The sequence below is a fragment of the Passer montanus genome, unplaced genomic scaffold, assembly GCF_014805655.1.
Source record: "Passer montanus isolate IOZ18808 unplaced genomic scaffold, ASM1480565v1 scaffold39, whole genome shotgun sequence".
NCBI lineage: Eukaryota > Metazoa > Chordata > Aves > Passeriformes > Passeridae > Passer > Passer montanus.
In genome coordinates, this window is record NW_024368707.1 from 4,621,063 (window position 1) to 4,644,284 (window position 23,222).

The following is a 23,222-nucleotide window of genomic DNA, read 5'->3' on the forward strand; positions in this document are numbered from 1 at the left end:
ATGAGACTGATCACTGCCACGGGACATGGCAGCAGTCCCTCAGTAGGGGACACTGTGGTGTGAAGGATGAGACACTCTGGAGTTCAGTGGAGTGCATTTATTGAGAAATTTGTTACATCTCCTTACCCATTACCATTACTGCCCTTCCCTCACAAATAAGCAGTTTTTCCTTAGGCCGGAAAAAATTAACTTTTCTCATCAACTTTGTAGTTCTTTAAGAGTTATTGTGCTTTTAATAAGACCACAAATAACTTTAGAAAGAGTTGCAAAATGAAATATTTTTTCAGGGAGTTGGTTCAAGTCCTTGGACCAGCTCAAACAAGGACATATTTTCTAATGTCCCAGAAAAAAAGTGCATAGAAGAACACGAGGACCTGTCCCTTAGGTCAGTCCATAACTCCAGTCCTCACAAAAGGAAACTCTCAACCACTCAATGAGATGCTGTGAAGGAGCACTTTACTTGCTCCTGTGCTACTGAAGGACTCTTCCAAGCAGGTGCTGGAAGTCATCTGCTCTAACAGCAGCCACAAAGGAGATCTGTTACCATTTCCTTTAACTTGGGAGGTGCTGGCCCCTATGAGACCTTGGGCTGCACACTGAAGTCCACCGTGATGTTGATGTACAGTGGGTTGTGTTCCACAGAGAGCAGTTTATAGGAACAGGAATTCAGGCCATCTGTCTTCCATGTTCTAGAGACCTGACGGAGAAGCTTCATCCTGAGGACAAAGAGGAGAAAAACCTTCACTGACATGCACTGGAGTTTTGAGCTCTTTCCCAATGGTAGTAAGTTTGGAAGCAGAGCTACTGCTGTTTTTTGTCTACTGGAAATACAAAGTTGTTGCAGTGGATGTTCCAAGTGTGGGGACACGAGGCTTGACTCCATTTTTCTCAGAAGGCTGATTTATTATGTTATATATTATACTAAAATACTACATTAAAACTATACTAAAAGAACAGACAGAGAAGAATGATCAGAAGGCTACAAAGAACAAGAATAGAATAGAATGCATAACAAAATCCTGTGACTGCTCACAGCCTTGGCACAGGTGGCTGTGATTGGTCACTAATTGAAAACAGTCAACATGGACCAATGGAAGATGCACCTGCTGCATTCCACAGCAGCAGATAGTTATTGTTTACATTTCTTTCCTGAGGTCCTCAGCTCTCATGAGGGGAAAAATCCTAGGAAAAGATTTTCCATAAAATATCATAGCTACACAAAGTTGTTCCTGTTTTCAGCACAATCACATATGGCGAGAAAAATCCTTTAGGTCAATCTCTGAAATTGTGCTTTAATCATACCTATGTGAGTGTAATTTTGGAAGTTTCTAGGAAACATCCAGTCAAGTTCTAGGAAGATCTCATGCAGAGAAAACAGCTGCCAGCTGTGAACAGTGTTGTCACACGGGTGTCCCCCAGAGCCTCTGGATACCACAAGAAGCCTGTTTGGCCTGGAGAACTTGTCCCCCAGGTGCCTGGCTCAGCCACAGACCATGACACTGCGAGGTAGAAACCTGTTCTTGACCCACCTCTCTCGATTCTCCTCGTTCCCGTGGTCACGCTTGTGGAAGATCATCGTGTACCTGGCCACATCAGCAGGCGGCCTCACCACTTTCATCTTCTGCATCTCAACCCTGCAAGAAGCAATAAGAAGTGTTGTGAGGAAGACAACACCTATAAACCAGCTGTTAATGAAAAAAAACCCAACAGCTGGAGACTTCATCTCTTGCAGATGCTGTGGAAAAAAACATAGAGAGTTGTAAGAGCTAATCTGCATCTCTTCCACAACCTATTTTGCCAGAAAAATGAGGCTCAGAGTTGCATTCCTGAGAATAGGTCTGGGGTGGGTGACAGATACACCTGTCTTTTGAACAGGTAACTACTTACAGTAGAGACGTAGAGTTTTAAGCACACATTATGCAACAGAGTACATTTATATCAGTATTCACTGGACTACTCTCTACTGCCCTGTAGCAAGTTTCCACATGTTCTGCAACAAGTTCATCTCAACCCCTGCCATAAAACCCCTATACTTGATAGTTTTACAAAAATAAATTAAAAGATTGTTTTATTTTTTAGTAGCTGGCAGACAGCTGCAAAACTTTTATTTGTTCACATGAAGAAAATTTCCCTAAGAACAATGCCAGAAGCACTGAGCCCTGTGCACAGATTTAAATGTCTGACATCAGGTGCTTAGCTGGAGTTTCTACCTTACATATATCTGTGGAGCACAGCTTTGCCCTAACAGCAGAAAGAAAGAAGCTTTATGACAAGGGAATTAATGAATAGTCCACCTCTACGTTAGTCACTCATCAGCTGAAAGAAAAATAGGAAACCAAGATTTGAAAAAACTCAGCCCCGTACAGATTTCCGTGACTTTGTAGCAGTAAATTATCAAACAACTACGACAAATTATTTGAAGAATCTCTCTGTGATACACGCCTTAGGAGGGGTCCAAATGAGACCATCACCTTTGTTCCAGAGGCAGATCTGCAGAATGTGTGTCAGCGGCCCCGAATTCTGAGAGCACCGAAGGGATGCTGCCATCTGCTGACTTCCCTCGGGAAAGCTCCAAGGATCTGTGCACAACAACCCACCAGACAGCAAGCTTGCCATTCCCCACCCCTGCAAACTCAGTCACCAGGCCAGCCCAAGGCACAAGCAAAGTCCAGCTGCAGAGCACACACTGGGTCAGGACTTGGTTTCCCCATCAAGACCTCAAGAGTTGCAAAGTCAAAGTGCCACACAAAAACATCACTTGTTTCCAACCCCTTGCAAACATCATAGAGACCCTCAGTAAATCCTGCTGTCCTGCTGCTTCTCTGCTGCCCAAGGGAATATCTGAAAGAACTATTACCAGTGGGAAGCCAGGAAATAAAATAGCACCAAGCCACCTCCTAAACTATAGAAGTCAGCTCCCAGGAGGTCACAGAGAAGTTGGTGCATATAGGCAGGAGTAAGAAGGAAAAAATAGTTGTTGTTAAGGGACAGAAATCTGTACCTGCAGCAGACCTTTCCAGTTTCTTCAGCTAGAGCTGACCAATCTGCTGAACTGACACCGAAAAACACTTTTCATTTGCAAGTTCCTAACTTCTAACACACTCAATCCCCTCTATATTTACATAACATCACCAGGGCTATAAATTTAATGTCCCCGAAATGCTTGTTTGCATATTTAAGCAACTGAAAAGGATAACAACTTAAAAATAATGGAGTTAAAACCGAGTTACAAACTGATAGGCTCTGCCAGCAGAGCTTGCGGAGTGTGGTTTCTTATCTGCTGTTTGCTTGTGGTTTTTTCTCCATTTACTAACAGCAATGCAGGATTAGAGGTTTATTCCTAGGCAAAGGGCAAAAGATCAACATAAAAGTTTGGTTGACTTCTTTGTCCCACTAAACCTCTCCAGCCAACAGGTTTCTCCTACTTTGACAGGCACATCTGCAAAATGAGTTTTCACAAGAGCAAAGGGCATATGCATGTATATGTAGCCTTTCTAAAATTCAAGTTACTTGCTATCTTCACTATAATCAACACTACACAATTACAAACTAAACCTTACTTGGAGTAAATCCAGTAGTCAATGAATACAAAACACCCAGTCCCACCAAAACACTCCCACATTCTAGCAAAGCCCTGGAACTCCATACATTTGTATGTCTGGCAAACCACACTCCAGACTTCAGTTATAACCAATTTCCAAGCAAGAATACAATGTGTGTCTGAGACAAAACCAAACCAGACCAACCAAATAACAACCCACACCCAGACAAAAGTGCAGTGAGGAAGAGGATTAGGCATCGGACATACCTAACCCTTGCGAAGAGGAAACTGCTCACAGAACTGCATTTTGGACTTCACATCTCCACTGCAATACTGTTCAGTGCTGTTCTGAATGAAGGCCCCTGGGGTGTTTTGCTCTTGGAGGCTTAGTGCAAAGTTGGGCCAATTTTTTAAATTTCTTAAAACTAGCTCCTCATTGCTTACCTGATTCGAAGGTCATCATCTTCTCCACCCCAACCCCAGTAGTTGTTAGAGAATCCATTCACTTTGGAAAACTGATCTCTTGTAAGAGCAGTTACACCTCCAAAATATCCCCGGTACCGTAACCTAGACATACAAGAAGAGAGAATGAAAAATTAAGTCAAATTCTATCAACAATGAAAACATCACCCTCATACTCCAGATCTAGACTTGTCTCTCACAGAGTTAAGGGTGCACAGATCCTTAAAAGCTGGTCCTGTCTCTTCCTTTTTTCACAAAAAGATGGTGATTTGCTTTAGGCCAGAAAAAATTACCTCTCCAACTGAGAGAACAGAGTGTAATTCAGAAGCTTCTCTCTCTTTACATAATTCCCCTGCCAGCCAAGCAGGTACTTCCATTTCAGGGACTCTCAGGTATAGAACAGCAACACAGCTATGCACTAATACAGTGGAAGCTCTGCAATAACAACTTATTCAGGAGCTTCTCTCTCTTTACACAATTCCCCTGCCAGCCAAGCAGGTACTTCATTTCAGGGACTCTCAGGTATAGAACAGCAACACAGCTATGCACTAATATAGTGGAAGCTCTGCAATAACAACAGCGAGCCATTGATTACCTTAGCGCTGAATCTGAAAAACTTGGAAAGAAATCAGCTCCCAGGCAAGGGCACATGAGCTCCTGTGCCATAACAATTCCAAGGTAAGGTATAGTGCAAGTTACTCAGTAACCCAATGCAATGGAGCTCAGCTCTAAAGGAGATAATTTCTAACTTTTACCTTCCTCATCCTGAAAAATGCATCTACTTTTAAAATATGTTTGCATATCATGTTTATTGTCTTCCTAGGCCATTCTGCTAATTGCTTTCTATGATGCCCTCTGTCTTGGCCCTTAAGATAACATTACAACACAGGCTCTGTTATCTTGCCCCAGCCCATTCTGAGGTAATGGGCACATGGCTGCAGATTGCATTTGTACATGTATGTGAATCTAAACAGATGAACAAATTGCCAGAGGTAGAAGGCACACATTATGTGTGTGCTTTGACTGGCATTGGACATGCCAGTCAGTGCTTATTATTATTTCTGGCTTACCATGAATATAATTTAAAAAACACCAAAGGAGAAAATAAATCAACGCAAGACCCTCAATACAACCTTCCTCAAGACTATTTTTCGTGGCTGATTTTTGCTCACAGCATCACAGAGGATTTGTGAATGTCAAAGGGACTCCTGGAGATCACATAATCCAACCCCTCTGCTCAGAGCAGGGTCTGCTAGAGCAACTTGCTGAGGAACGTGTTCAGTCAGATTCTGAGCATCTTCAAGGATGGAGACTCCACAATTTGTCTGGGAAGCCTGTTCCAGTATTTGACAATCCTCACAGTAAAAAAAAACCAACCTTTTTCATATGTTTAGGTGGAATTTCCTGTATTTCAGTTTGTGCCCATTACCACTTGCCTTTCACTGAGAAGGGTCTGGCTCCAGAGTCTTTACTCCCTTCCATCAGGTATGTATACTCATTTCCAAGATCCCCCTCTGCCTTCTCTCTGCTGAACAGCCCCAGCACTCTGAGCCTCCCTCACATATCAGATGCTGCATTCCCTCAACCACGTTCTCAGGCTCTCCTCTGGACTTGCTCCAGTGTGTCCCAGAACTGGGCACAGTACTCCAGGTATCACCTCCATGGCACTGAGTAGCAGGGAACAACCACCTCCCCAAAACCTGCTGCTAACTCCCCACCAAGATGCCACTGGCCTTTGTCACAAGGGCACACTGCTGGCCCAAGGTCCTTTCTGGTAAAGCTGCTTTCCAGACAGCTGGCCTCCAGCAGCTACTGGTGCACAGAGTTACTTCTCCAGGTGCAGGACACTGCATTTCCCTTTGTTGAACTTCTCTCTGGCCACATCCTGGCCTGACAAAGGCCCTGCTACATAAAACAACCCTGTGAGATTTCTGTCCTCTGAAAACCTGCTGAGGATGCAATCTGCCCTATCTTCCAGGTTACTGATGAAAACTCTTAACTAGTACCAGCCCCAATATCAAACTCTGGTGTAAACCACTAGTGACTGGCCTCCAGCTGGACTTTGCTCTACTAATAAGAACCCTTTGAGCCCAGCAGTTCTGGCAATTTTAGCCCATCTCACTGTCCACTTACCAGTCTGTACTTCATCACTTTGTCAGTGGGGCCATTATGGGAGACAGTGCTGAAAGCCTTCCTAAGATAAACATTACCCACTACTACACCCTCATCCAAGCTAGTCAAATCAGAGAAGGCTATCAGGTTGGTCAGGCCTGACTTGTGAACAGATTTGTACTCTCTCCTTTATCGCCCCCCCAGAGGAGACAAGCCAAAGGGCAGAGGAAGTTCCATCAAGTTTTAATTACACATTACTACCTTGAGACTTACACTATGGATACTCCAGAGGAACGCAGCAAATGGAATGGACAGCAAGGAGGTCCCATAAACAGGAACAGCAGGGCAGAGCCCTCCCCAGCCCTGCTTTCAGGACAGTCACCAACAAGACCACATCCCGTTCCAGCAGCCTGACCATTTGGGAACTGACTTCCCAGGCACACACCTATGTACACACCCCACTGCTCACCAATCCACCCTGTAATTCCCCTATACCACTGCAGAGACAGACACCAAAGGAGCCAGAGCTGGGGTGCACTGGGAGAAGTGGGGCCAGCAGGACGAGGGGAGCTCCTCTACTCAGCCCTAGAGAGGCCACATCTGGAGTGCTGTGTTCAGTTGTGATCTCCACAGTTCAAGAAAGACAAGGAACTGCTGGAGAGGGTCCAGCAGAGACCACAAAGATGATGAGGGGTCTGGAGCATCTCTCGTATGAGAAGAGGCTGCAGGAGTTGGGCCTGTTCAATCTGGAGAGAAGACTGAGAGGGGATTTCATCAGTGCAAGTACATATCTACAAAGTGGGTGCCAAGGTGACAATGCCAGACCCTTGAATGGTTTCCACTGACAGGATGAAAAGCAAGGCCATAAACTAAAGCACAGAGGCTGCAGGAGCTGGGTCTATTTAATCTGGAGAGAAGACTGAGAGGGGATTTCATCAGTGCAAGTACATGTCTACAAAGTGGGTGCCAAGGTGACAATGCCAGACCCTTGAATGGTTTCCACTGACAGGATGAAAAGCAAGGCCATAAACTAAAGCACAGGAAGTTCCACCTCAACATGTGGAAGAACTTCTTTCCCTGGAGGGTGGCAGAGCACTAGAACAGGCTGCTTAGGGAGGTTGTGGACTCTCCTTCTCTGGAGACATTCCAAACCTACCTGGATGAGTTCTTATGTCACCTGCTCTAGCTGACCCTGCCTTGGCAGGGGGGTTGGACTGGATAATTCCAAGAGGTCCCTTCCAACCCCATCCATTCTGTGATCCTGTAACCAGGACAGTGCTGCCCATTCAACCTTCCTCAGGCAGCACAGAACTGGCAGGGCCCAGGCATAACTTGCTCCCAGCTGACATCACCTGCAAAAATACATCTCTGTAACAAGCCCTACAACCACTCCTCCCCTGAAGACAAGAGAACATTAGCTCCTTTGGAATTCTTAAAATTGGGCTGAAGAATACATATAACAGGAATGGTCAGGAGGAAAAGATGATGTGCTAGTCTCAAGGAAAAACCTTAATTAAAATAGAGTTTTCCCAATCTTATCTTCAAAACTTTAATATACAAGTCTTCTGTCTAAAAGAATCCAAAACTGAGCTGTAGTTGAAACCTTAATTAAAATAGAAGAGTTTTCCCAAGTTTCTTATCTTCAAAACTTTAATATACAAGTCTTCTGTCTAAAAGAATCCAAAACTGAGCTGTAGTTTATGTAGCCAAAGATAAGACACTGGATCTCCAAAGGCACATGGCTGCTGAGATTACTGCACACTGCATCACAATAGAATATAGCTCCCTGGAAGAAAAATAATTCCCCCCACCCCACACCAGGAAATTAGTAAAACCCCAAAATCAAAAAACAGACAAACAAGCAAGCAAACCAAACCAAACCAACAACAAAACACCATCTCCCCTAAAAAACACCCCAAAAAAACCATTAAAAAATCCCACAAAACATAAACCAACCCATATTTCTGCCCAGGACATTTAGTGTTAATACAGAACATAGATGAGTTCAGTTTTCTCTACCTTAGCTGGGCAGTATGTCTCAGTATGATCACCTCAGCTGCAGCAAAACACTGAGGTCACCCAGCTAGGATTGGTATCAATCTGTGGTATCAGCTCAGTTCAAGTATCATTCTTGAGCTCAGAATCTGAATTCCTTCAGACATGCCTTGGCAGCCGAGCATTATTAACCCCACTTCATGGATGCATAAATACAGGCAGTGACACAGAAAAAGTATTATTTATCAATTCAAGTCGAATGATCAAATTCAAGCCACCAGCATTCCAGTGGAATACTCTGCAAGGCTCTGCAAGTGTTGCAAAAGCCTGTCACAAGCCTAGTATGTATGTACTTGTTCCAGTTTTCACTAAATGACTGGAGCAGGAATATTATTCTGTGCTAGTATTGACACATCCCACCTCTTTCTCATATATTTAACAAAGGAAATACAAAAGCAAAGCAGAGCTTTACTTCAAAGTACTTTGAGATCAGCTTTTGAAAAGCCCACTTCTAATCAGTATTTAGAGTGACATGATATGAACTGAATCTTGAAAGAAACAAGTTCAATGAAAACACTTTTGGTCATTAAATTCACCAAGCTCGGGAGCCTTTTCTCTCTGAGGTGCACTGAACTTGACTTTTCACTTTCAATTATTTATATCACATGAGCACTTAGGGGACTCATTAAAAATCATAATGATCCTGTGTTATACACTGTTCAGTCAAATAATTAAAGGACAGCCCTATGCCTTGGCAAATTCCCACACTTGAGCTCTCCATAGCGGACATTACCTCTTCAACAGCAGAAATAAGTGGCAAGTTCTGTTACAGTAAGATCACTCCCACAAATCACAGGATCAGGAAACTTGCAAATGTGTAAGTAGCTTTGCCAGAAGGTCTCTGCACAACCTCTGGCACATTGCTTTCCTCTCGAAACGCCCCTTAATTCAACTCCAGAAACAGAACAATGACAATGATCATTTGTGCAGGTGACCACAGGGCTGACTGCAGAGCTGCCTGTCCAGTTCTGTATTCCAGAGAGGTGAAGTGTTACCACCAGAAACCTCATGTCGTGACGAAGGGTAGATACCAGCACACAGCTCCATCAGAAGAGGAACATTATCAGTAACATGGCATTTCCCTGTTAGTATTCTTTCCATATTCTTGGTTTCTTACCTGTATCCAGTATTGTTCCTGCCAACTACAAGGTGCTTTGGTTGTGTGTCACACATGTAAATGTTAAAGTCATTTTCTGGCACCAGATCCACATCATGGAAAATGAAACAGTCCCAGTTTGCTTCCTTTAGGGCCTCTAGGTATCCTACATTCAGCAGTTTGGCTCGATTAAATTTGGTGTTGCCAGCCTGTGGAAAAGAATGGGAAAAAACAACTCTGAAGTAGGTGCCACAGCTTTTGAACCAGAGCTGCTCCTGGGCATTTGTTCCAATTGCATGGTTTGCAACCACACCCGTGTGGCTTTTGCAGCACCTCGGGAGCAGTAACTGCACAGAGTGCCCCATCACACTGGGCACAGTGTCGGAGTGGCCAACGGTGAAAAGTGTTTCTCCAGCCTCCATTCATCACAAAAACACCTAGCCAGGGCCAGGAAAGCCTGTGCTTAGCTGGGTACCACAAGTGAGACTGCTCCATGGCTTAACCACCCTTCTGCCCCAGTCCTGGAGTTACCATCAGGCTCCACAACAGAAGGGGTACCAGTACAGTCTAGAAACTGGTGTTCCATACAACTGTATCAGTAAGGATCACGGAAGTTCTTTTTTAAAAAAGCAAAACCAAACCAAACCCCCATGTTACTCCCATGCTAATTAGTCTCTAGATGTCAGAGCCCTTGCCATGAATGATTTATGCCTGTCCCCTCAGCTTGGAGGACAGCAATGCTAAAAGAGTTCCCTGTATTTCCTCAGCTCACACACAAGTGGCAGAGTGGGAGTGAAAAGCAGGTCTCTTCATTTTTACCTCCTACCTATAACCTGATGATTGATTTATGATTGATTTATGCCTGTCCCCTCAGCATGGAGGACAGCAATGCTAAAAAGAGTTCCCTGTATTTCCTCAGCTCACACACAAGTGGCAGAGTGGGAGTGAAAAGCAGGTCTCTTCATTTTTACCTCCTACCTATAACCTGATGATGCTGTTGCAGGCTGCTAGCACATAGCTTCACCTTTTCACTAGTCTTCATCATTTGCTTTTGCTGTGAGTTACTTAGTATTTCACTTTTCAAAAATCTAATTTTTCACATCTGAGGTGCAAGTATATCCACACACACCTGGCAGTTTTGTAAGCTTATCATGTCAACATTCAGTTTGGAACAAGACGTGTGCTTATCTTGGTATTTTCATTTTTCACCTGGCTGCACACTGTACCAGTCTGCAGAAGGCTCTCTGCTCTTGAGGACAAAGAGAGAATTTACCTTAAGTTCCCACTTGGGAACCAGAGGGCCAACCCTGGCCCTCCCATACACAGAGAGGACAGTCATTTGCCTGAGAAAGGAACCTGTGTACTTGAAAGAATAATAAAAAAACTTTGTCAAGAGAAACTGCTTGGAATTCTAGCAAGTTTTCTAGAAGGTGCCTGGACAGAAAGAGGTTCATGGAAAATGAAAATGAAGCTGGCCTCCCCAGGCTGAGAAGGTGAGCTGCAGGGAAAAGCTGTTGTATACAAAGCATGTTTTATTGCTCTAAAAAGTAACACTTTGCTCTAAAGTAGGATTTGTTCACTAAAACAACCATCTGATCCAAAATGAAGAAGATTTATGGGATTTATGACTCCATACCTGCAGTCTGAAAAAAACAATACAGTGCCCATTCTGAGAAATTACAAGATGGATAATCAATTGCATCCATTCTCTGCAGAGAAATTTTACAGTAAAAATTTATATACAATTCACCCAAAATCAGGATGTCAGATTTTTTTTTGTGTGTGTTTTGTTTTTCTTAAAATGTCCTGTATACAAAAATATCCATGAGACAGCCTTCTCCTGAGGATGAAAACATAGGTTATTGAGTAAACAGAATTAATCAGATGTCTGGTAAGGTACATTTGGAGAACATCACTTGTGTTGAGTATCAAATCCAGCTTAGTTCAGGACAGCCTCTTTCATCTGCTTAAGTTCTGTTTTCCTTATCAGTGCCACCACAACAGCCAAATGCCAGCTGACATGGCTCTCCAGGAAGGGAAGTTTGCCATGTCAGACCACATACTGAACAAACAGCAAAATTTATCCACCTTTTATCGAGGACAGAATTGTCTCCCTTTGTTTCTATGGAAGAATAACACTGACCACAAGACAAACTTATGTTGGGAAAGAAATTATTCACCCTTTAGGGATTACAAACTCACATTGTTTGAGTGCAGCACTCATGTATGCACACGTTTAGGGGAGCACAACTTTAGAGATGTTAAAAGCAGCCCATAAAGAAGAAATCTGGAGTAAGCCCTCCAGTGGCTCACAGAAAAAATTACAAAAGGTCCATTTAACCCATCTCCAAAGCAGAGTGTGTATTATCTTTCCTCAAAAGAGACTTAGAACAACTAATGACATCACAAATAAGAGAGAAACCAGATTTGCCCCAGAACAGTTTTGTTAGATCCACTTTCCAGTCTTTGGGCATGCCTACATGGAAAAGCTATGTGAAAGCTTCCAACCTTCCAAGCACAATCTCTGATAGAACAAGTTCAGACTTGACACTGCTGTGCTCATCAGACAAAACTTCCATACTTCTATATTACTTTTTGCTAACATGACAACAACAGTTCTCCACTTCATGTATTTCAATAAAAAGATATGCCCATTCTCCCAGTAATTTATTCCTAACCACTGCTTCCTGCTAGAATGAGCCAGTAAATGTATGATTATAGTACATATTAATGCAGAAAAAAACCCCTCATTTTTCCACTCTAGAGGCCACATGATGATTCTGAACAATGAAAGAACAATTCATTCCAAGTAAAAATATCATGCCATGACTTTTATTGCTGTTCTGCTGAGACATTCAGCTGAGCAGAAGCATAGGAGTGGAAGCTTTCACCTAGAAAGCAGTCTCATACTGATTAATTGACTCTAGGCTCTTTAATCAGGAGGGAAGAGAAACTGTATTAATTTATCACTGTTTTCTTCTGCTGTCTCAAATGACTTTTTAGAGCCAAAGCAGAACATATAAGTAAACAACAGTAAAAGAAAGCAAACATAACAGAAGATCAAGAAACAGACAACATATTACAAAAGAGAAATATAAAATGCTTTTAGCACATGCAATTAGAACATAAGCACCTTGATGAAAGACAATGTGCCACAGGTCTGCTTAAGTTTTAGCCAATGAAACAGCCTTGCTAGAAAAAATGCAAATCAAGAAATTAATAAATCTTTCAGGAACCAAGTGCTCTTCCATGACAACTACTTTCCACTGCACTTGCTGGGCAAATAAAGCAGCTACAAGCAGCAGCTGTCGTGATTAGTTTGAGAAAGCTAAACTACACAATACACACAACTTACTAAGCACAAGAGCCTGATGGGGGAGAAGGGCAACAGAAACTGGGGCCTTCTATCCAAGCTATTCCAAATGTGAAGTCAGAACAGGCCAGCCTAGTTACATGTGTGGATACTGCAAGAGAAGTCAGTTGCATTAGCAGTGCAAAAGATGCTTACCTTGCATGCTAACTCAGAAACACCAAGTTACTTAGACTGAGAAATTCCAGTTAAAGACACTGTCAATACTCCCCAGCCCTGAGACCCAGGAATGCCACCAGCAGTGGCTGCAGGCAGTGTTGCCTCCCTCAGCAAGCAGAATTGTTGGAAGCAAGCTTGAAGAACTCATGTCAGACAGCAGAGGCAGCAGAAGCCTCTCCTCAGGCTGCAGGGCACAGCCATCCCCCTCAGCCAAACAGTTCTGCACAGCTGCCCCACCTGGTGAATGACATAGATGCCATAATCCAGCTGCTGCCTCTGCAGGAAGGGGTGCAGGTGCTGCAGGAGGTACAGCAGATGCTTCTCCCGGTTGCGGTGTGGGATAAGGATGGCCACGTGCTGCAGGGCTGAGCACTCCACAGGGTGGTACCGGCCCTCGGCTACCTGAGGGTTCTCCTTCTGCACCTCTTCCAGTGTAACAGAAGGTTTGAAGGAGAGTTTGCTGGCACCTCCTGTAAGAGAAGCACAAGAACCTTTCCTGAGTCATTTCAGGTTGTGGCTGGCCCAGTCACGTTATGAGGCACCATGTAACCAGTGTAAGAAACCGAGGTTCAAGCCCCAACTGGCTTCCCTGCCCTTCCAAGAGAAAAGCAGTACTACAAGGATCCTATGCAGGAGGTGGAAGGAGAGGATGTCAAGCATGTTAGCTGCTTAAACTGACTGTAAATTAGTAGCACTAAAATAAAAATATTTTTTAAAAACCCAAGAGAAGATCTACGCTACTGTAGAAGAATTGGCCAGGAATGACTGCCAGGGCAAAGCAAAGGAGAAGAAAGTGGAAAGAGACATAGGACTGCAGCTATAAGAAGTCATTGGTACCTAAAGCACAAAAAAAGCATAACAGGCTTAGGGCTATAAATTAGTAAGATAAAACATACCAAGGCTTTCTGCAGCCAAATGAAATTTTCATCCCTTCTCTTGCACTGAGCTATAGTCCCAGCTCCTGTGGACTCAGCAAGCCCATGAAAAAGTACCATACAGGAAACTGTGATGGCTACAGCCATTGCTGCATTTGCTTAATCAAATGTGTCTTGGGGTCAGGGTGAGGGTGTGCAGGGAGACAGAAGGTTTTTGTACTACATCAGGGAAGAAGGAAGAGTCTAGCTTCCCAAACAAATCCCTAATCAGGTTCACAATAAGGAAGAGAAAGAAGATAATGACATGATACTGATAATGAAGATAATGACATGATAATGATGCAAATCAGGAGCCTGGTGCTGCTAGCAGTACCAAGTCAAGAAAAAAGGAGAATAATAAAAATGCCCAAACCAAGAGAACAGTCACCTATCTGAACATCATAATTAGTGCTAACTCCAACAGAGTTGTGAAGTCCTTCAACTGTTAATATGGAGACACAAAAGTATATTTAATAATAAAAAGGAAAAAAATGAGGAAAGATGAAAACACCTGCAGTTAAGACAATTTTATTTTTTTTTTAATAAAGAAAATTATGCACGCGTAAGCAAGGAAAAAAGAAAATCCTTCACTATCCCAGTTGACAGGCAGGTGTCTGGACATGTCCAGGGAAGCAGGGCTTCAGCACATACAGCAGATGTTGAGAAGACAAATGCTGCCACCATGAACATTTCTCCTTTCCCCAAGCTTTTACTGCTGACCATGATGAATGGAACAGTCACAGGGTATGGAAAACCCCTGCAGTCAGCTGGGGTCAGCAATCCTGGCTGTGTCCACTCCCAGCCTCCGACCCATTCCACTAAATTTTAGGGGGCCAGAACAGACAGAGACAAAGCCTCATGAGAGTGCAAACACTGTACAGAGTAGCCAAGTTACTGGTGTGTTACCAAAGCTGTTTTATCAATAAATGCAGAGCACAGCATCAGCTGCTCTCCCAGCCAGACCCAGCATAGGCACTGGGTGCCACAAGACACTCCCTCATCCAGGAGTGATTCCTGCAACTGGTTGTATTGGTTTCACAATATATACCTTTCAGGAAAGGTATCCAACTGGAATATGGCTAGGAAGTCAGCAGCACTACAGTGGATTAACTTGACCGAGAGGAGAGGAAAACAGCATCACTTACGCAGGTACGGAGACAGAGCTGGGCTTGCAACAGGTTGTATTGGTTTCACAACAGATACCTTTCAGGAAAGGTATCCAGCTGGAATATGGCTAGGAAGACAGTGGATTAACTTGTCAGAGAGGAGAGGAAAACAGCATCACTTACGCAGGTACGGAGACAGAGCTGGGCAGGGATCCTGAAATGACTTCACCGTGGGAACATCTGCAGTGGATTCAGTCTTCTCTTCCTTTTGACTGTGCTCCAGGCTAGTTATCCTCCTGAAAAACTCCACCATGCTCTTAGCTTTAGGAACTTCCTGTCTGGTGTCCACTAAGTAACCGAATGTGGTCCATAGCACCATCACAAATAAAGTGACAAGCACCAACACTTTGAACTTATAGAAGAGGTTAAAAACATTCAAGCCCAAGGCCATGGCTTTCCCTGATCCACAACAGCTTCCTCTGCTCTGATGCTGAGGCAAGTCACTGCATATCCAGTGGGGATGAAACCACAGCTCCCAATAAGAATGTCACAGTAGGGAAGTAAAGCTGGAGGTAGGGAGGGCTGCTGCACTTCCTGCAGTTCTGAAATTCAAGGAGCCATAGTACTGTTTGCTCTTCAAATGTCACAAAATATGACTTTAACCTGGACTACAAAAAAAAGAAAAAAGGAAGGAGAAAATTAGTTTCTACCATCTCCACTGCTACACCTTCACAGATTTGATGAAAATAGGTTATGACAACACACAAAAGGAACAGCAAGTATGAACAACTGGTCAGAAACCAAGACAATGATCTTTGGTCTTAGTTCAGCCAAAAACCAGCTGCATGATTTAATGCAAATCACTTTCCTGTTTTGTTCTTCTCTGTTAATATATTTTTTTTTTCAGATCAGAAAGTGCAACCACTTGCCCATGTTATATCTGTGTACAGTGCCTAGCAATACACAGGTTTTATTACTTCTGTTCCTACCAAAATTAACAACAGCTGCAAAGCAAGAGATTCTGCTGGCTATGAGTAAAGCCCATCCAAAATGAAAACCACATGAATCTCTGCAGAAATAAACTGTTTTCTTCTGAAAGACAGTATTATTGATGTTATGTTGCTCTGCACAATGCAGTGTGAAACCCACAGCACCTGACTGGTACCAGAAATCATTGTTCTTTATCTGCTGCCTGTCAGTACCACCTGGACAGGACACCTTTTGGGTCCATGTCCAGTATTCCCCTTCTCATACACAGCTGAAGGAGGAAAATCTTCCTACTTTTTAAGAGAAATGTTCCATTTTTCAAAAGCATTAGGTCTGTGAGGAGCCAATCTTCTATTCCACCTCCTGCCCTCTTTCAAGGGCTCCATTTTCATACAGCTTTTCACTGCAATCATACTATAGTTACCACTCTACTTCTTTTGGCTGTTATTATCATTTCATAGCAGAGAAATAATGAAATTTTAATAAAAGTGAGCTCTGATATAGAAAACACACAAGAAAACTGCAGCCTCTGAGAAGAACAAGGACTGAGGCTAAGTGAAGCAAAGGCAGTGATTAAAGACAATGCACATGAAACGGGCTAGATCAAAGAGAAGAAACATAAAAACATGGAAAAAGTTCTTTTATACCAGCCTCTAATGAGACCCTGAAGAGACATCACAGGCACAAGGAGTACAGTAACTCCACATTTCCATTAGTTTAGGTGTCTTCTGGAGAATTTTGCTGATCAGTGGGAACATGTATGGGAGCCTGACCCAGGACTACCAAGATGAACTCCCAAGCTTTTAGGGTTCACTGGGAATTACCAGCTGCTGTCCTTCCTGGCAGGCACTTCATGGAAATGTCAACCTGCTCTCCCCATTCACATGCAACACACAGCAAGGCTCTAAGTAAAGGGACTCAAATAAAATGTCCACGCTTCCCCACCAGTTTACACCCTACAACAGCTGCACACAGGAAATCTGTGATAAGCTCTATGAGAGCAGTGTGGACCCCATGGGTAATACTAGCCTGTAATAATTAAATCAAAGACCTTAGAATTTGCTTATCTAAACTCTACCTACAAGTTTCTATGGAATAATCTAAACTGCTGCCCTTCATGGCTTCTCAGCTACTATGCAGCATTCATCAGGTGAAGCACTTTCCCCAAAGGGTGTAATTTTCCCCAAAACAATCCAAAGGTCTCACTGCACAAAAAGCATGTACAAGGAGGGAATTTACTTCTCCATCACTCAATCCAAGTGCACCCCAGATTAACCTGGGCTGAACAGGACAACATGAAAGTTAAAAAACTGGACTTTACATGCAGCAAATGACTATCAAAAGGTGGTTATTATATTCACAGCTTCCCACTTTCCCAGAAATGGACTACGATCTTTAAAAAGAGTTAAAACAGTTGCTCACCACTGGTACTAAGATTAGTGCAAAAGGACTGTCCCCCAAAAGAAATTATTTTGTCCATAAATAAAGTTTAAAATTGACTATCTGTGGGAAAAGACAAAGAAGCACCAGGAGGCAGCCAGCAGTATTAGTCAGAAGAAGAAGCTTCTGAAATATTTTGTTGTTTTTGTTAAAACGTCAGGAAGAGCATGTATGTGTAAAATAGCTAAGGTACTAGGATGTTAAGATTATGGACATAAAGTATGAACTTACTGCACCAACCTTATTTCTACTCTCCTCCACTCCTATTCCAAATCTCACATATATGAATTTCCTTTGTCAGCTTTGCAAGATTCTATAAGTAGTTGCTACTAAAAGTTCATGTTACTTGTCGCTGACAAATCTTCACACCATTCTACTGTCAGTGTGAATAATTTCCCATAATAACTAAACTCACATTTCCACTGGCTTCTATGGCAGCAACAGAATGCTGCTCCTGCTTAAAATACAGTTAAGCAGGGCAGCATAAATGTGCACACACGATCACAACCATTAGTCACCTTCAGCTCATCACAACACTCATGCAGAAGGGCAATAATTCACATTTCAGAAACCTGCAGATTGATTTTTTTGGTGTTTTCTACAGAGAATACAGCATGTATTTCAAAATGCAGACACACAAAGGTATTTTGGTATTTTAAACAGAAAAACACAAATGAATCAATTGACACACCTTACATTATTACTTCAGAGGTTAAAAGGTTGTTTGCCTGGTTTTCTTCCCCTGAAGCATGAGAATGGCATGGGCACAGAAAGGAAAACCTGATTCTACCAACAGAGAAGGAAGAATTGTGGAAGAACTGTACCCTTATGAATGAAGATGACAGTGAAGAGCTGTCACTTTTATGACTCCTGCCAAAGACTGAGAACTTGGGAACTTAAGAGGACAATAACTGAGAATAAAAGGACAAGAAAGAAGTTAAGCCTCAGTAGAACCTGCCTGTCAGAGAAACAAAAAAAAAGGCTTGGCCAATGCCCCTCTGGAGGGTGTTGTGTTACCATTTCACACTAAGGACTATTCAATTAAAATAGTCATCTTTCACCAGCAAGCCTAAAGTACCTTGGTTGCCAAGTCAGGCAGGTAACTCAGAGTCAAGAAGACCAGAGCTTGGACCTTGTTAAAGAAGAAAAAAAAAAGTTAGCCTCAGGGCCTGCTGCTAAAAAGCCATACTTGGAGAAGTATTATAAAAGCCAGAGTTATAATACATAACATAAAATCATTATTAATAGAATAGTTTTAATCAAATACTGATTAGAATAGTCATGCAAAACCTACTCCAGCCTTAATAATCTTGACAGTAACAGCTGAGGGAGAAGAGACATTCAGTAGCTAAATCCCCCATCCCAATGATCAATTTCCCATCTTTCTTTTGCTCCCTATGTAGTTAATGAAGCACATCTTTTCATCTTTGATATCCCTGGATTATGGCTGATATATTGGTTGGGGGTGGTAGTGAGAAAAGGCCACCTCATCATACCTTATGCCAAGTGCAAACAAAAATTCAATACTGAACAAATCTTGCTAGAAACAATAGTATCTCAGAAGCTGGAAACATGGTTCTTTTCTCTCCTGTACTTCATAATCCAGGGTGACCAACCCTCAAACATGGGTGGGAGAAATCTGTGGTGCAACTAAACTCTTCTCATAGCTCTGAAACCTGACTCTAGTTGTGTGTGACCTTCATAAAACAGACCAAAGAAACTTTCATAGGAAACAAAGTACCACTTTCTTGTGAAAAAAAAATCTCAGTGAAGCATAACCAAACCTAGTTTAGAAAGTTACAGCTGGCTAGAAGGGAACGGCCCTTCATACCACAAGGTCAAAACGACCACAGTATCCATTTCAAAATGTATACTAGAAAGAAATTAAACAGAACAAAGCCACAGTTATGCAAATATGGCATAAGTCTGAATTCTAAAATTGATGGAAAATGTTAAAGGTCTCCATCAACATGCAGATATTCTCATATCTAGACAGATGCTGTGAGACAATTCTAAATAGCTCCCTGATGATGTTGAGGCATAAAAACAGTGCATGTTCTGCCTTCCCCAAAACCACATCTGGACCAACAACTGTCCCTGTACTCTGCAGCTTGTCTGACAACCCAAGTTCTATAACCTGCAATGTGTTTTGAATCACATGCCAAACCCTGCGTCCTTGTTGGAAGGCTCCTGGCACTTCTCATAAGATATTTATCTGCAGGATAAATCCAGGACACAGAGCTGTATGACTCCTCCATGAACAGGGGCATTCAGTTCTCATCCTTGAGTGTGACGGCACAAACATGAAGCCCTAACCTGCCCTTTTCATCCAGGTAGTCCAAAATAGTAAGCAAGGTTCCAGCCTGGACAAGACTTCTGAAGCAAAATAGGATGATCAGAACCCAGATCCATACTCATCCAGGGTTTTCAGAAACACATTTGCATTGGAGTCTGACACACTGTGCAAGCAACACATGCACAAGCTGGTTCCCCACGTAAGGGCTGCAGGGTCAGCCTGTGCATTTGCCTCCTGATTGAAGCCAGTAGCACTGCCAAGCTCAGAAATGCCCAGGAATACTGGACCAAAGGCTGTTCTTTTTCATTGATGCAGAATTCCTAGACAAAGTCAGTGTCAGCCAGAAGACTGAGACCTGATAGCCCTGATCTAGATATAAGTCTAGGAAAGTAACCTTATGAACAAAATTTGGTAAGTAACTGAAATGATGAAAACTCATTATGTTCCAAACTGTGATTTTTCCCTGATACATTTTGAGATTAAAACTGTCATGATAATTATGCTAAAGCCTAGATTACTTATCCAAAAAAAGTTATGCTTAACAGTATAAACAATCAGTGAGAACATGGTGCCTAAATTTTACTTTTCATATGTTCACATATAAAACTATTCACCCCATAGGGGTGCAAGATATTTTCATCTGATGAAAGGAAAATTAATTTTTAAATTACATAAACCAATTTTCTGACTACCTGTTTCACATGGTTGAATAAGGACAGATTTCCCACACAGAATTTTCTAGAAGCCCCTGCAAGCTCCTCAAGTTCATGCACAAATTCCAAAGGCAGCAGAACAGGTTCAGCAGCAACGAGCATTCACTTCAACCTAACTCGAAAAACTGTAATAAGTTCAAGCAGGAAACGATGCATGAAAGAGTTCCCTGGGACTGCATTTAATCAGCTCTGTACTAAACAGACAATTATTTGCTATTTTATCTAGGCCAGAATCAAAAGCAGCAATGGGTTAGCTCCGGCTACATCAGGAAGTGTAGCAGTCTTCATGAAATCCACCAAGAAGGAATTAAAATTCCTGACAACTGGAAAGATCAGTGTACAGCATCAGCTTTTCTATGCAGCATAGTTCAAGTCTTCAAGTTTTACAAGAGTCTATACCTGCTCCTTTCACAGGCACTTCCTTCTTTTCAGCAGATTAGATTCTTAGTAAGGAGTTAAACTAATAACTTTTAACACCTCTTTTACGCAATACTTTCATAATCCTATTACCTCTTCCTATTTAAAACCCACCAAGTGCACTGAGAAATGGTGCTATTTCAAAAGAAAAACAAACAAAAAAGATAAATCCATCCTCAAACAAATTCTCTTTCCACTTCCCAGAATTTCAAGCCAAATAAAGAAAGCACATTAAACCACTCACTGCTGCTGCCACAATGCTCCTTCCTGTCGAACACTCACTCCAAGAGCTACGGAGAGCACTTCACAAGCAGCAGACACTTTTCATCCAGGAAACCCCACACCATAAAGAGACCTCTGTTACCTCTGACAGGCTGCAGGAAAGAATCAGCTCAATATCACAGGATGGGAAAAAAACTTTAAAAGGAAAAAGAAAAAAAATAAAAAGAGCCAACATATTCCACTTTTCCTCAGGCCAAAGAGGCTCCGTGGAGCTGTCCCACATGCCCCTCCCTCAGCTCATGAACGAGCCCAGGACGGCAGCCAGCCTCCCTCCTTCCCTCCTAGCACAGCAGAACCAGCACACAGGCACTCGGGCATACTGGGACAGAAGCAACACTGCTCAGAAATAATTCCCACAGCAAACCCTTCCATTAGAAACAAAGGCTCAAGCCTTTGCTCCTAAAAGCAAACCACAATCTATCAGTGCCCTTTTGGCATCTTTTCCATTTGGAGACTTTAAACATTAGAGATGTCATTCTTCTTACACACATCAAGCTGCCCACTCTCTTGTCCATATCTGTGGAGAAGTGCCAGTGCTCCCACTCCACTCCTCTGTTATCACCTAGACATACCCATTGATGACAGTCCCTATTGTCTACTTTATGCAAACAGCCTGCCTCACTGACCCTTTTCACAAAAAGCAACTTCCTATTACTAGGTTGTCCCTCCCTGGTGCTTTTTCTACCACTCTCACTTGTAAAACTCCTCTAGCAACCCCACAGGATGAGCTGTATTGAAACAGAGGGGTCACTTTCTCATCTCACCCATCTGGAGCTCCCTCAGACTGCCAGGGATGCAGCATTGCAACGACCTGAGTAGACACAGGATACATGGGTAAGGTGGATTGCAGAAAAGGATGGGAGAGAAAGTACAGGTACAGCCCTAGACAAGGGTTAAATCTCTTGTATCATGACAAGGGTTAAATCTCTTGTAACTCAAAGCTGCTTGAACTTTTTGGGCAATACATGCATTCCAAACAGGCAGGTATTTCAAGGCTTCCTCAGTCAGTGGCACCTCCTCTGTGCCACAAAGGTCTTACCTATTTTCAGGACTGTACAAGAATTCTGGGGGAAAGTTTCCTCATTTCAGACACTCAGTAGTGCAGAAAGAACCTTTAGCACTACCACATGTTTTAACTGGTCAGTCACAAAGCCAGAGTAGTCTGGGTCCCAACTGCCACCATCTCATCTTCTTCTCTGATCCAGCCCCCAAACTATAATTTCTCTGCACAAGCTGTCATGAAAACATGGAGCTAGCTGGATTTGGAAGCAAGCAGAGTTTCTAGCAACATTCTGTAATCCTTTGTCTACACTTCCCACTGAAAAATGTCAGAAAACCTGATATGACAACCAGCAGAAAAACAGTAGTTCAGCTTTCAGTTGACTGGGAATGGTTATTTTGGCAGAATGGTAACAGATATTTCCAGGCAACGACAGGTACCATTCTACAAACTGCCTGGAACTAGGAAATTTTAAAGAGGAAACATATGAGTTAAAAAGAAACTGACCAAGGTGCACTTGTGGGGCCTGATTACAGTAACAGCCACTGCCAGCTAAATACTCCAGTTATGTCAAGAATACAAAGAGATACACAGATGTGCTGGCTCCACTCTCTTTATTCCTTGATAGCCGTTTGATACTCAATATAAAAGAACAAAGGTACTGGCAGCTCCAACTCCCTGAATTACAAACCAAAAAAAAAAAAACAGATAAAAGAATACCTAACACACCAGGAAATAACTGCTGTGGTTTAACCCCAGCTGGCAACTCAACACCACAGCCACTCCCTCAACTCCTCACCAACAGTGGGACACGGGAGAGAATCAGAAAAGTGAGAAAACTCACAGGCTGAGATAAAAACTGCTTAATAGGACATAAAAGGAAGAAAATAATAATTATAATAACTGTGGCAATAATGATAACTAGAGTATACAACAGACATGCAGATGCTCACCAGTACCCAGCCAGACCATGAGCAGCTGCCCCTGGCCAGCCCACCCCGCAGGTGATACACTGAGCATGATGCCCTTTGGTGTGGAATATTCCTTCAGCCATTTTGGGTCAGCTGCTCTGGCTGTGCCCCCTCCCAAATTCTTGTGCCACTCCAGCGTTTTCACTGGCAGAACATCAGAAACTAAGAAGTCCATGACTTGGGGTAAACACTACTCAGCAACAACCAAAACACTCCTGTGTTATCAACTTAATTCTCATACTAAATAACAAATACACCACTGTACCAGCGACTGGAAGAAAATTAACCCTATCCCTGCTGA

At 42.7% G+C, this 23,222-nt stretch overlaps 1 protein-coding gene across 3 annotated transcripts in view; it reads right to left on the bottom strand.

Annotated features, from left to right (window-relative positions):
- Positions 1 to 77: 77 nt before the first annotated feature.
- Positions 78 to 23,222, bottom strand: part of B4GALT4 (beta-1,4-galactosyltransferase 4) — a 28,939-nt gene continuing 5,794 nt past the window's right edge. For 2 of the 3 annotated variants that reach the window (XM_039717997.1, XM_039717996.1), the window contains exons 2-7: positions 14,999 to 15,483; positions 13,033 to 13,265; positions 9,288 to 9,475; positions 3,986 to 4,108; positions 1,530 to 1,634; positions 78 to 716 (exon numbers count right to left, since the gene is read on the bottom strand). In XM_039717997.1, coding sequence (XP_039573931.1) covers positions 575 to 716; positions 1,530 to 1,634; positions 3,986 to 4,108; positions 9,288 to 9,475; positions 13,033 to 13,265; positions 14,999 to 15,266 — 1,059 coding nt within the window. In that variant the 5' untranslated portion in view covers positions 15,267 to 15,483 and the 3' untranslated portion in view covers positions 78 to 574. Of the gene's footprint in view, positions 717 to 1,529; positions 1,635 to 3,985; positions 4,109 to 9,287; positions 9,476 to 13,032; positions 13,266 to 14,854; positions 14,879 to 14,998; positions 15,484 to 23,222 lie in introns of all 3 variants that reach the window. The other variant, XM_039717999.1, reaches the window with a different exon arrangement.